This window comes from Sphaerodactylus townsendi, linkage group LG14 (genome assembly GCF_021028975.2).
Source record: "Sphaerodactylus townsendi isolate TG3544 linkage group LG14, MPM_Stown_v2.3, whole genome shotgun sequence".
NCBI classification, from domain to species: Eukaryota; Metazoa; Chordata; class Lepidosauria; order Squamata; family Sphaerodactylidae; genus Sphaerodactylus; species Sphaerodactylus townsendi.
Window position 1 is genome coordinate 35,688,941 of NC_059438.1, and position 14,837 is coordinate 35,703,777.

The window sequence follows — 14,837 nt, forward strand, 5'->3', positions numbered from 1 at the left end:
TAAAAGAGGCTTGGACAGATTTATGGAGAAGTCGATCTATGGCTACCAATCTTGATCCTCCTTGAACTCAGATTGCAAATGCCTTAGCAGACCAGGTGCTCAGGAGCAGCAGCAGCAGAAGGCCATTGCTTTCACATCCTGCATGTGAGCTCCCAAAGGCACCTGGTGGGCCACTGTGAGTAGCAAAGTGCTGGACTAGATGGACTCTGGTCTGATCCAGCTGGCTGTTTCTTATGTTCTTATGGTCAGAGATTCTGCACCAGTTCCATTAGGTCAGAATGTTTCTCCCCTAAAAACGATCTGCTGTCCTTGTCAAGCCCTTCCCCAAAGTAGCATTTTGTTCCCCTTCAGAAAAGCCACTAGAAGTTCTGTAGTTCTGGCTCTGTTCTCTTGGTATCCACTGTCCAGATTTTCGAATATTCTTGAATTTGGAGCCTCCTCTCTGATCATGCCTGGCTGCTCCTCAGAAGAGCAACAGAACAAAAAACAAAACAAAGTTAAAATTGCCAAGTCAGAGAAACCAAAATTATACACAGACCAAAGCTATACTTAAAAGCCTTGCCAATGTGTAAATAGAAAGACAATATATTAATATGAATCGATCATAAAATACAAACCTGGCTATAAAAGTGTAACGCTGAAATCATGCAATACTAAGTTATATTCTATCAATTTAGTTGACCAAATATTTCCTTAAAATAGGCTATAAAATTTGTCAAAGTGCTTTGGTTAAAATCTCTGCATCCTAGTCTTCAGTTGTTACTTAACTATGAATTATATAACACACGTATTGTTATATCAATTATCTGAGAATGTTGTGTGAATTGACAAGTAGAGTATATTTCCGGAGTTCACTAGAGGGTAAATACAGCGTTCTGTGACTTTTGCTGTTCCCTGAACTGTGTACCTGTTTTATACGTTGGAGATGGTTCCACACTCACCTCTTCCTCCTCCGAGTATATGGCCATTCCTGAAAGGTTAATGGAAGCAACCAATTCCCTCATCTTTTTCTTCAGGGGTGTGGTTGTCGCTGTAGCTTTTGTCTGCCAGCCAGGAAGTCCTCTTTGTAGTTCGCTCAGTCCTTTGGATGGAGGAAGATCCTTGAGTGTCCGTTTTTAAGCTGATAAAAGATTTCCTTGATGGGCTGAAGCAGCCTGCAGCGTTCTGTGTTTGGGAGGAGTCCTTTCTGCTCCATCTCCATTTGGGCCCAGGAAACCCTGTCCCTCTTGATACCCACCATGGCCATCGCTTCTGGAGACCTTTGGGTCGCCTAGCCTTTCAGTTGACAGACAGAACTGCCAATGAGATTGCAAAGATCATTGCAGGCACGCTGAAAGAGTTTCCTACTTCAAGCCAAACATACCTGCCCCACTTGGAACTGGGTGCCAGAATGTAAGCACCTGGGGGCCCTCTTAGACAGGTTGATGTGGCCATTTTGCCCCCTACGACACAGTGCACAACAATCAACACCACTGTCTCTTCTGAGTACATAGGAAGTATAATCAGGAACATCCTGAACTGGGCCCAAAAATGTATAATGTATTTTAATGGTGTTAATTGAAGAGTAACAGTCTTTGGCTGTATATAATAAACTCTCTTTCTCTCTCTGTGTAGCATAATCATTACTGCATTTTGTGTTTTTCTAGTTCTCCTGTTTATTATTTGTATTATTGGCAAGGGTTAATGAGCTTGCTTTGAGGTTGTCAGAAAACAAATGGTCATGAGAATGCAGACAGGAAACAGAAGACATGTCAGAGTAATGTAGCACAATCTTGTGATGTCACTTCCAGTTGTACCCAGTTTTGCATGTTTATGCCTGTACTTTTCAACTTGTACTAAGATTTATACATACTATTTAAAGGATCCTAGGGAATGTTTGATGGATTTTTAGTGGCCCATTTAGGTGACTTGTTCGATTTACCTAATTAATAATCGCCACCATTGTGACTACACGTGAACCTTTCAGTCTTACAACAGGATGGTAGCTTCAGCATCCCATACCAAAAAAATCAATGGTAAGTTCTTCAGTGCTTGTCAATCTTTGTCTTGAAATTGACAGGCGACACACACAAACAGTTTTGCAACCAAAGTGGTCTGCTCTGCTATGTACAGGGAATTAAATTTACATTAGGGATACATGCTCGGCTTTCAACTGATCCTTAACTCTTAAAACAAGCTAATCAAAACACTGAAATCATTTTATGCACTGAAACGCTTAATCTGTTTGTGGTTACATCCATTACTGCCTGTGTTACAAAAAAAAGTGAGTCTTGGAAAATTAATTCCTAAGGGGGAAAAACCAAGAAAGCACTTAGTGCTAAGCTTAACATGTTTGTGAACTTCTGACAGACTCTGGCCCCTCCCGCACACACAAAATAATGCATTTTCAAACCACTTTCACAACTGTTTGCAAGTGGATTTTGCTATTCTGCACAGCTTCAAAGAGCACTGAAAGCAGTTTGAAAGTGCATTATTCTGCATGTGTGGAATGAGCCTCTGTCATTTTAAAAAAGGCAACTAGTTAGGGTCTGTGGTAGATGTGGGCCTTTGTGAAAATTCAAATGAACATGTTAAATCAGATTCCATTTTAATCCTCTTAAAAACAATTTTATTATAAGTTCATAAAATTATTATAAAATGAAAATGAATCAAAAGTTCTATACGCTTTGCAATTCACCTTTAAAACAATGTTTCTTATAACACTAAGAACAGATTGGATTTAAAGCTGGAACATACGAAGTCTCTCCTGCCGTGTTAGAGATCTGTGACTTGATTCTCCAATGTGTAGTTTAGCCTTTCAAAAGAGCTAAGCAGGGATTTGGATCAGGGAAGCAGTGCGTAATTCCACCACCAGCACAACCACACTGCCAGGATAAAGTCCCTGCTTTTTAAGGCCGAGCTACATATTGTGGGATGCCCTGACTGATCAAGTCTGACCCTGAGCTGTACAACTTAGATTCTTGGTGAGGGACTGTGTGGTTGAACAGAAAGGCTTTCCGCTGCCATGCTACTTTTCTAGGTGCAGGGAGCTTGTGTATGTGTCTATGTGCATATTCACAGTACACAGACCATGCAACTTGAACTAGTATAGCCCAGCAAAGAAGCCCTTACATTATATGGCAGAGTGGGTGCTTTAAACACCTGGTGCTTCCCATAGTGGCTTAAACAATTCTTTCATCCACCGTTTCACACTCCTGAACGCAATCTGCGATATTTTGGGATGGCATCGGAAAAAGCCCCCAAACCTGACAGTGATTTAACTTGGACAGACAGTGACAGTCTGTCTCACATCCGTGCCTTGCCACGAATCCTGTTATTTCTTGTTGCAGGCCAACTTGTGGTCATGAGATACTTGATATGTTCGAGAGCAGAGAGATGGAGGGAAAGAAGTTCACCTGATAGACCTTTGCTGATTTTGAACAGCTGAGCAGAGTAGCTGAGGCTTGCCCAGATCTTCAAGTGTACCCATCAGACATGGGAAATATCTGTTCTAGAGTCTTCACATTCTGTGTCATGCAAACCGTTTGTCTCGGCACAGAAACTCCCAAGCTCATCTTTGTTTTCAGTGTTTGGCTCAGTTGCTCCAGATTTTTCAAATGTGCTCTTTTTGTCAGTTTCTGGACAGTTCTGTACATATATTTCACGGTTATAAGCCTTAAGCCTTTTCCACAGCTGTACATGGACTTTGCACTGAATGTACATGAACAGAAGTCCTCCAGTGAAACCAACAGCCATCATCACCAGTTTAGTCCAAAATGGCCTCTCAAGAATCCCTGAGAAAAGAAAACGGGGGGGCGGGGGGGGGAGTTTAAGAGTTAGCATACTTTGCCTCATTTGTTATTCACCATAATAATCAAGCAGGTGTACAACAGGTACTGTCACAAATATTACACCCATGCGTACTCCAACTCACTAGGTGAGTATCATTTCAACATTATCTTACAATCATAAATATACAAGAACATTTTTTTGTAAGTCAGTACACCGTCAGGTATGGCTATAAAACCTCTAGATTAGGTTTTTATTTCGGCAGTCCTTTGTCAAGCCAATAATTGTTGTACAAAGTATTCTTTTTCCTTACTCCTCTAGGAGCACAACTGTTTTTTCTTACACTAGATAGTTTCCAAACTGAATTCAAATTTAAATAGTCCTTCTCTCTGGATATCAGGATCTCATGTGAGAGCTCTGTACAACAATTACTGACTTACAAAAAATTCATTTGTTATTCAGACAGTGATTTAGACAGTTCAGTTCAGTAACCTTTACTAGGCATTTACAAAACAAGAAGGGGAAAAAATATCAAAACATAACACAAAGCTAAGCTTAGCAAAACATTAGGTATTATTCCTAGCCACAACAAGTCTTTCAAAAGAAATTTAGCTACAACTTCGGGTATCTCAACTTCAGCGCCATTAAGCAAATCAATCATTTTAACGCTATCAGGTAGTGTCTCCAACCCATTCGGGAACAATGCAGCAAAATCAGGTCTAATGTTATTGTCTCAAGGACAAAAAAGCAAGGTATGTAATACAGCTGTGCCAAGTAAATACAAGTAAATACAGCTGTGCCAAGTCAAAACCCTCAGTTCCAAAACTCTCTAAACTGTAAGGTGCTTTACATTAAGGCCTGCAAACATTATATAAGCATTTAACGAGATCGCCCTAAAACAACTGCGCCAAGCAAACGTGAATTCTGAGACTTGCGTATAAATGATGTGGCTCATTAGATCTGCCCCTACCAGGATTTACAACCCAAGAGTGGATGATCCAATGCGATGCAGCAAAAGATAGATTAAGAGAGAAAATTATCGCCATGGTTTAATTTCATTAAAAAGACCACACCAGGGCCTCCTACCTTTCCAACTACTCAAACCAATCTCAGGACAAGCTTTACATTACTCCATTTCCAGACCCTGTCTTCACGTAAATGCCTATATCAGTGATGGCGAACCTTTTCGAGACCGAGTGCCCAAATTGCAACCCAAAACCCACTTATTTATCACAAAGTGTCAACACGGCAATTCAACCTCAATACTGAGGTTTTAGTTTAGAAAAAATGGTTTGCTCTGAGGCACACGTTACTTGGGAGTAAGCTTGGTGAAGCAACCATGCAACGCTTCGAACAGGTGAATCATGACCCTAGGAGGGTTTACTCAGAAGCAAGGCCAGCCTAGGTGTGTGTGTGGGGGGGATTTTCTGCTCCCCCCACATGACAAACTCTGTGCACACGTGCCCACAGAGAGGGCTCTGAGTGCCACCTCTGGCACCCGTGCCATAGGTTCGCCACCAGTGGTCTATATGATATGTTGTGGGCTGCCCTGAGACCAAGAGGTGAGGGGCAGCATATTAAATTGAATAGAATAAAATACATTCAGCCCTTCTAGCGGGAGGCTATATTCCAACACCAATATACTTGTGTAACTGTATCTGCGGAGCTCTTGCCACTGAGGATGCAATTGACTATAAGGTTTTTTGCCCCTTAGATGCAGAACCTCTGGGGCTACATTTCTGGACAAACTGGTTGTAGGCAGTAGCAGCCTTGCAGAAAAATTGGTCATTCGTTTGTTCGTTCGTTCATTCGATTTATGAGTCACCCTCCCCCGAAGGGCTCAGGGCGACGTACGATCTTATCCGACGATGAACCTTTTATATCTTGTAATGTCTCACTTTTTGCTCTGGCTGCTAAAAAGATGGGAATTGTAACAGTCTATGGCCAGAAACAATAAATATGACTATGTCGATAAATGATGCCGATTGAGCAAAATTACACATTTTATATACAATAATTCAAGTCTTTGCAATCTGTGGAAGGAGCAAGACACTGTGCCAGCACCAAAGACTCGCTTCCTTCAGACCTCTGCAATTTCACCAGACACCGTCTTTAGATTTTCAAGCTTGTTTTATTTTGGTCAAGCAAACCGAGACCTTTCGTTAGACTTCCTGGTTATTACAGGGTTCACGCACACGAAGCAGCCTTATACGGAATCAGATCATTGGTCTATCAAGAAGAGTCGGAATGCCGACTGCACATCTGCTAACCAGTGGGCCTGACCTAAAAGTGAACTTTGCTAATCCTGTGGATGTGAATCCCAGGATCTGGCTGTTTTAATGATTAGCGAATGCTTTTCCCCACCCCCAGTCCCACAATTGTGTTTCCATACTAAGTAAATGTGGACTTGTGGGTCTCCGCATCAAAAAGGTTGGAGACCATTTTGCTAAGTCACCCTTTTAACTGGAAATGCTACCAGAGATGTGACTTTCTACACGCAAGGCGGGTTGCTCTACATTGAGCCAAATGGCTGGCAGTATTGGAGGATTTCTGCAGCAGCAGAAAATGGCAGGGCAAAGAACCGTTTTTGCTGGGAATGCAAAATTTCTACGCTATGCAGACAAAAAAACCCTGAAAATGGTTCTTTTTACAATGTCAGAAAGACATTTCATTTTTGCTGTCTGAAAAAGTCACTGAATCCAATGAGATGGATGTACTGCTGACTGGGAAGCTTGAAGGGCACCGTGCTTCCTACTTCAATGGAGTTCAGCTGACTCTTGCTCAGTCAAAACCTAAATCCAGCATTAGTGCTGGAGAAGCAAGTAAATACAGTTGCACAAAACTTTCTAGCAACTATATGTAGACTGGAACACCTGGATCAGTGGTGGGATCCAAAAATTTTAGTAACAGGTTCCCATGGTGGTGGGATTCAAACTGTGGCGTAGTGCCAATGGGGCTGGGCAGGGCACGACGGGGGCGGGGCATTCCTGGGCGTGGCCGTGGCAAGGACGCAGCTGCTGCACCGGTCCTTGGGCGGGAAACGAATGCATGCAAGTGCAGGCTGCCACGCACGCTGGTGCACCTCCTGCTAGACTGCTTCAAGTTCTGCGTGCTACTGCTGAGAGGAGGGGCATAACTAAGGCAAAAATCATGTGGCAAAATCACCCATTAGTAACCCCCTCTCGGCACACACAAATAATTAGTAACCTACTCTCGGGAACCTGTGAGAACCTGCTGGATCCCACCTCTGACCTGGATCCACATGCCTTGGGATGCCCACCCCTGCGTTAGCACTTGTACTCTAAGGCTTTCCTATCATTATTCCCTCAAAGTAGGATAGCTTGAATAAAAATAAAGAAAAAAATTGTCAGAAAAAAGCAAAATCACATACTAGCAGAATGCCTTTGTTTAATCTCTTCAGCGGTCCGGTCTATAAGGACATACAGTGACCACACCACACAAGTGATATAAATTATATTTAAAGTCAAAGAGCCCATGATCTTCCTCCGCTCACTGGTTGTCATCTGCAGCATCTCCCACTAGAAAGAAATCCAGATCAAGAGGTTAGGTCATACAAGAGAAGTGAAACCAACATCCATTCAACAGAGCTGACATTTTTTCACAACTTAGTAGCCGGAGTTCAGTGTCCTCTACAAGTGCAAAGCTAAGCAGAGTTCTCCCTTCTAAGCCCCATCTCTGCTTAGGATTCCACTGTTAGTTCCCAAAGTTCTCTTTTCAAAAACCATCGAAAATACCATGTTGAAGGACATGAAACTCATGGTGTTTAACTGTCACCCTCAGAATGTTCATGCAGATGGCCAAAGTTGAACAGTAAATATCTAATAAGTCGAGTGGAAGTGAATATCCTTTCTTAGCGAGTACCTGAAGCACATAACGAACCGGTGTGCCAAATTTCAACTTTGTAGTTTCGGTGGTTTTTGAGTTCTTTTGATGAGTCAGTCAGTCAGCCAGTGAGTGGTATTTCGCATTTATATATACAGATATAATACCAATGGTGGCTAATCTACAGATAACCATCTCTAAAAGGTTTCCAAAGGTCTGAAAATATCTCCATGTACAATTGTCCCTAGGCCAGAGGTCTGAACCTGCGGCTCCCCAGATGTTCACGGACTACAATTCCCATCAGCCCCTGCCAGCATGGCCAAAGCCTCGGTCACTCAGGTGGAGGAGTGAGGTTCTTCAGATTCTTCAGATTAGAACCCACCGGTTCTTCAGATTAGAACCCACCTGCTCTTAACCACCACCTAGGCCTTTTGATAGACATTTCTAGCACCTACTTCTCGTAAAGGTTTCACTTTGGTTTCCATGATAAATTCGTATTTGCAGAGTTCGCAGCACCGGGTAGCCGAGCTCTTGATCCATTGCTGCAGACACGACTGATGCACGAAGTGAAGGCTCCCTGTGCAGTGGCACGGAGTGATGAGAGGGCTCTCCTCATCTCCTTCACAATGGCATATCCTAAGGCACAAGCGCAGCAATTTATTACGAGCCAGCAAGCGCAACCACCACCCTAGCCAAGAAGACGTGCAGCAGAAGGTGAGGGCAGTATGAAGAAGATGAACAGCCTCTACGGGAGCAGCCAGGGCTGACCTGAAAGACTGCCCCAAATAAGTTATGCTCAGAAGAAATAACAGACATTAATAAGCTAGGCGCAGGGGTCTTCAAACCATGGCCCTTCAGATGTTCATAGACTACCATTCCCATCAGCCCCTGCCAGCATGGCTAAGTGGCAGGGCTGATGGGAATTGTAGTCCATGAACATCTGGAGGGCCATAGTTTGAAGACCCCTGCGGTGTTGTGTGGTTTCTGGGCTGTATGGCCGTGTTCTAGTAGCATTTTCTCCTGACGTTTTGCCTGCATCTGTGGCTGGCATCTTCTTCTTCTTCATCATCGTCATCGTCTTCATCAAGTTACTTAGAGCATTAACACCCTTCCTTTCTACCAGCAGTGGATTATTTCTGTCTGAACTCTCTCAGCCCTAGCTATCGCACAAGGTGCCTGATGTGGAAGGTGTTTGTAAGTTGCTTTAAGACTTCCCTTTCACCGGTTGAGAGAGAAGTCGCGGCATAGGAATTTGTAGACCAAGTGGTGGGATTCAGCAGGGTTCAAGACTTTTCCAGCTTTGGCAGGAAACTTTCCAAGGTGGTTGTTAAAATGGTGCTTCTAAACAACCAGTTGTTAAATGATTTGAATCCCACCACTGATTTAGACTCTTCTTCTTCCTCTCCCTGCCCACACAAGAATTGGGCATGAACCAGTGGTGGGATCCAAAAATTTTAGTAACAGGTTCCCATGGTGGTGGGATTCAGCATGCAACTGTAGTAAGGCCCAATGGGGCTGGGCTGAAGGGGCATGGCACGGGTGTGCGGCTGGCATTTCCTGGGCGGAGCACTTGGCGTGGGTTGTGGCAAGGACGCAGCCGGGCTACCGGTCCTCCAGTGGAAACGAATGCACGCAGGCGCAGGCAGCCACGCACGCCGGTGCACCTCCTGCTAGACTGCTTCAAGTTCTGTGTGCTACTGCTGAGAGGAGGGGTGTAACTAAGGCAAAAATCACATGGCAAAATCACCCATTAGTAACCCCCTCTCGACACACACAAATAATTAGTAACCTACTCTCGGGAACCTGTGAGAACCTGCTGGATCCCGCCTCTGGGCATGACCTGCTCTGTAATACACCAGTTTTGCTGCTGCAGCATCTCTTTTGGCCCTTAGTTCCTGTATCGGTTTTGCTGGGGGAAATTCCCCCCACCCACAAAGGCTGCTTCTAACATTACGTTTCCTTACTTGCATGTGGTAAATATTTAAGTGGTGGCATACTGGGAGCTGAAGACATTCGCCTTACAAAATGTCTTTACCCTCGACTGTGAAATTATTCACCTCCAGCGTTATTAAAAGTGTGCCTGTTCAATCCTTAGTTGCAATGCTGAAAATGGTGTTTCAATACAATAGCATAATCAGTACTTTACCTACAGATGTCCCGATTGGATGGTGTCGTAGATGCTCGAGAGAAGCGCTGAGAAGCAGAAACAGAGGCGGGGCCACCAGTCTGCAAGAGAAATGACACTTTCTAACACAGTGCATGAGACGGCTGTATAGAAACAGATTGCCCTTCTCAGTTTGACACACCACAGCTGTCTTTGAAATGGAGAGGGTTAGTTTTCACTGATAGGCGGAGTTTAAAAATTTTTTTTTTTCACATGAGGTTTCCTTTTTTATTTTTATAATTTTTTTATTGTATCATTTGAATATTTCATTTTATATTAATGCTTTTCTTCATTCGTTTTCAAACAATACATTTCCCCCCTCCCCCCTGTATTTTTTTCATAGTTTTTTCAAACAAACAGCAGTAAGTTCATTCTTTGCAATCTTTTCTCCCATTTCTCCTCATTGACTCCAGCTTCTTTCATCCAGTCCGTGTTTATGGTCCATATCTTCAAGATTTCGCTCTGTTTATCTTGCCACAGTTTATTCTTTGTTATTATTTTGAAAATGTCCAGTGTCACTTGTTCCCAGATGTATTCCAACCATTTCTGGATTGTCCATTTTTTCTTTTCTTTCCAGCCTAAAGCTATTGTTGCATGTGCTGCTTTGATCATTATTTTATACATATAGCTATATTTTTTATCTACCCTTCTATCCTCCATTACACCCATGAACATTAAATCATTATTTATCCCAATATTAATTGTCACCAGTTTCTCGATATATAACATTACGGTTGTCCAAATTTTTTTCACTTCTATACATTCCGTCCACATATGGCTATAATATGCCTCCTGATCTCTGCAGTGCCAGCATTTAGGACTGAGTCCTTTAATCATATATGCTAGTTGTTTTGGTTTTCTATACCTTTTCAATATCACTTTTCTTTTCAATTCCATATATTTCTCAGGAGTTTTAAAATTAAACCAACGCTGGAAGAATATTATACGGAACAGGAAACTGCTGGTTCCTATGCTTTGACCCACAACTACAAAGTTTATCTCCTGTTTCATTCTAGCACATATTTTGATAGAAATCATGACCTTCTGGATTAGAACACTAAACCTGGCGCAGCCAACCAAGAGACATTTCCAGCCCCAGCAAGATGCTATTCCATAAATCAGTGGTGGTTGCAAATATCTTTGTAGAACTTAAGAAAGAGCCTGCTGGATCAGACCAGAGTCCATCTAGTCCAGCACTCTGCTACTCGCAATGGCCCACCAGGTGCCTTTGGGAGCTCACATGCAGGATGGGAAAGCAATGGCCTTCTACTGCTGCTTCTGAGCACCTGGTCTGCTAAGGCATTTGCAATCTGAGATCAAGAAGGATCAAGATTGGTAGCCATAGATTGACTTCTCCTCCATAAATCTGTGCAAGCCCCTTTTAAAGCTATCCAGGTTAGTGGCCAGCACCACCTCCTCTGGCAGCTTACCAGCCAGTCACCTTTCTGCTTATACTAAAGCACCAAAATGGGAGATAATACATTCCACACACATTGTATTTCAAACCTTAATATAGCTTGGTTAAAAATTAATTTCAAATGTCCTTTGCAGGTGGGAGATCAATCAATAAAATCAATCCAGTTTCTTCTACAAGGCAAACCGAATTGGGGAAGCTGCACTATGAACTTCAGATATTGAACACTGGGATCCTGTCTGCACGGCTACTGAGCGAGATTTCAGAGGGCATGAGACTACTGCTGAGTTGGTTAACAGCTGTGCTCTGTAGCACAATACATGCCGGCAAGCTGAGGGCAGGGAGAGAAGAGCCAACGCCCGTCTCGTGGAAGCTCACTGCACAACAGACAGTCAAGGAATACTGCAGAACAGGCTCAACACTGATGAAGATGGGCAGAAAAGATACCATGCCATTGCCTTGGAAGCTAAATACCGTGCAAGGCAGTGGTGGGGTTCAAATAATTTAACAACTGGTTGTTTACAAGCACCATTTTAACAACCAGTTCTGCCGCAGTGGTGCGAACCTTCTGAATCTCATCACTGGTACAAAAGGTATGACAGCCCTCACAAATCACTACAGAAGGCCAGGGAGAAAGAGGCCGGCCATGTTGTCCGGTAGCTGGAAGAAAATGAGTTTGAAGAACTAAACTGCTATACTGAAAGCCGTGTCAAAGAGGGCACTACTGTAAACACATCTTCTGACCTGCTTGTTCTATAAGAAAAGCCTTTTAGGGTTTCAAAGGTGATCAGAAAGTCCAGGTGGTAACCCCAGCCTTTGAACCTCCTCTTGCTTGTAGAGAGAGAATTTCCATTCTGCACAGAATCGAAAGACAACAATAAATCTCTGATCACTGAAGAAGTTTTTGGATGGTTATTTTTGTAACCGGCCAGAGCTTTTGCTCTGAGGACAGAGTTTGCTCTGTGCCTATCACAGTCTCAAGAGAAGGCTTCTGCCACAATCAGTGTCCAACTGTCAGGGGCCATCCAATGGGAAGAACGCTCCCCTGGTTTTCACCAAGGGGCTGCAGAAGCTTTTGAAGGAAGCCACAGACTTGGAAGGGGGCCCACTCCCCAACAGAGGGGAAGGAAGAGGGCAATCACCAGTGCTTTAGTGGGTCCAGCTTGCACCCACCTTATTCTTTGGGGTGGGGGTCACCAGCTTGCAACTGTGGTAGCTCCTGCCCTCTTTGCAGGGTGCCAAACCAGAAAAACAAATTATCTCCTGCAAACTTATTTTCTCCAGGTCTTCCTCCTTCAACAATAAATCTGATTCAGATATTTGGAGATGTCATTTGGAAATGTCAGACTCTATTGCAGTATCTGCTGTGGCTTCAACCTGCTTTAGAAAAGTGGAAACTGCCTTTTCTTGGAAAGCTGAAGGGTCTAGAAGACATCATATGTGCATGGCTTTTTATTTTATTTGTCTGCTCTCTTGACTTTTTATTTTATTTGTCTTCTGCTCTCTCGACTAGCTGGGCTTGCTGTGTTTACTTGTCAGTTTCCTTCCAATTTTTACTTCCCTTTTCTCTACTGTGGGCTTGTGTTGCAGAGGAAGAACTTTTTCAAGCCAATCTGAGAAACTGAAAAGCCCTTTGCTTCATTCCCCTGCTCTTTTCTCTATCTGTGGAGCAAATATTCCATATAAATGCTCTTTTTAGTTTTTTATTGCCTCGCCGAGAGAGGAGCTCTGACTTCTGCATCTGCCACTGCTGGGTAGTGTGGCTTCTACCAGGAAGGGCTTGAAAGATCACGACCAGCTCCGTGAATTGAACTGAAATGAACCGGTAGCCAATGCAGCCATTTAGCATTAGGCAGAATGTGCTCCCTTTGATTAGCTCCTTGATTAGCTCCCTGTACTAAGCTGGGGGGCCATATTCTGAACCAGATGTGGTGTCTTCAAGGGCTGCCTCCTACAGACTGTGTCACGCTAGTCTAGTCACAAGGGAACAAATGCGTAGATTAGAATGGCCACCACTGTAGAATCTAAATTTGGAAGAGTTGGTGAATTAGATGCAGCTGCTAGAGAGCTCCCTGGGCCACTGCATCTATTTGCTTTTCAAATGACATGGCTTGTATCCATGAGCCCTCACAATCTCTCAGCCCCGGCCTCTTTATCAATATTAAAGGCAAAATCAAAGCATGCTCAGTGGCAATCAAAAGCCTTCCTGTCAAGAAAGCACAGAAATCAGTTTCAATTTTGATAGACTTGCTGCCCTTGATTTTCCATTGAAGTGAATTCAATGATTTTCCATTGAAGTGAATTCAATGATTTTCCATTGAAGTGAATTCCATGGAATTGTGTCCATAATATAGGTGTGACTTGCTGACTGTTTGCAATTAAATAAGAATGTAAGAAACATCCGTGCTTTCAGTCCTACATAGGTTTCCTCATAGGTAAGTCTCACAGGAGCAGCAGTAGCGTAGGAGGTTAAGTGCTTGTGTATCTAATCTGGAGGAACCGGGTTTGATTCTTTGCTCTGCCATCTGAGCTGTGGAGGCTTATCTGGGGAATTCAGTACACTCCCACACATGCCAGCTGGGTGACCTTGGGCTAGTCACAGCTTCTCGGAGCTCTCTCAGCCCCACCTACCTCACAGGGTGTTTGTTGTGAGGGGGGAAGGGCAAGGAGATTGCAAGCCCCTTTGAGTCTCCTACAGGAGAGAAAGGGGGGATATAAATCCAAACTCTTCTTCTTCTTCTTCACCTAGTTCAGACCAGAGAGTAAGGCATTACCCCGATAGTAAGTTTGTAGAGTTTTTGGAGAGAAAGCAAAGCAGATACGGGGATGCAAGGGCGTACATATCGTTATAGAAAGACAAGAACCATTTCCCATCCCTTCTGCTTGCCAAAATTCATTTCTCCATATTCTCCAAAGTTGGCGCATCTTTTGAAATTTGTTGGCTGATCAAGCAGGTTGACGGGACTTGTCACGGTTAATTCTCCAAGGCCTCAGTACACTGTAGAGGCATCCCACTGAACTTCTAAGTAAGCATGCATGGGATCGTGTTCTGATACATATGACATACTTAACATTTAATGTTAATTTGACTGTGATCAATGGGGCTTACTCCCAAATAAGCGTACATAGGATTCCATCCTTACACCCCAATCCTAAGCAAAGTGACCCCTTTCTAAGCCCATTGCCTTCAATAAACTTGGAAGAGTGAACCTTACGACTGTAATGGGAGTTCCGTTGAGGTTTCCCTCTTCCATTCTTTCTATCGCAGTCTGCTTAGTCTTTTCCCCACAGTTTTCCTGGATGGTTCTCCATCCTTCCAGAGGGCTCCCCCGTCAACCCTGCCTCAGCCTTTGTGGAGCTTCAGCTAGAGTCCGGCCTGGCAGCAGATGCCTCCTGGGATAGGGGCGTTGGCAGGCAAGTGCATTGCCGGGGACGGACCAGGTTGTGGTGGGGACAGGACTGACACTGTCCTTTTATCGCTGAAGGTCTTCAGCGATGGAGCAGGTTGTAACAGTAGTGTTGTGAAGAACAAATGAGGGCAGAAAATGTGGGGTGAGGTGGGGGTTGGAGAGAAAGAATGTACTTAAAGCAGGGGCTTCCAATGTTCAGCCAGTGTCCACCACCAGCCCTGATGCTTTTCATTTGACA

General features: G+C 43.7%; 1 protein-coding gene across 1 annotated transcript; it reads right to left on the bottom strand.

Moving 5' to 3' along the window:
• Window positions 1-3,024: 3,024 nt before the first annotated feature.
• On the bottom strand, window positions 3,025-11,639 carry LOC125443332 (E3 ubiquitin-protein ligase MARCHF8-like). The gene is made up of 5 exons (XM_048515353.1): window positions 11,514-11,639; window positions 9,758-9,837; window positions 8,067-8,247; window positions 7,160-7,307; window positions 3,025-3,773 (listed from the first exon to the last, which is right to left on the bottom strand). Exons 1-5 carry the CDS (start codon window positions 11,637-11,639, stop codon window positions 3,469-3,471), a joined length of 840 nt encoding a protein of 279 aa, XP_048371310.1. The 3' UTR covers window positions 3,025-3,468.
• Between the last annotated feature and the right edge of the window lie 3,198 nt (window positions 11,640-14,837).

Excerpts from the sequence above, each read along its gene's own strand:
- LOC125443332 (XM_048515353.1), bottom strand. The coding sequence starts at position 11,639 with ATGGTATCTTTTCTGCCCATCTTCATCAGTGTTGAGCCTGTTCTGCAG. Across the intron at positions 7,308-8,066 it reads AAGTGAAACCTTTACGAGAA|TGGGAGATGCTGCAGATGAC; the intron begins GTAGGTGCTAGA and ends ATTTCTTTCTAG. Across the intron at positions 3,774-7,159 it reads TAAACAAAGGCATTCTGCTA|GGATTCTTGAGAGGCCATTT; the intron begins GTATGTGATTTT and ends TTCTTTTCTCAG.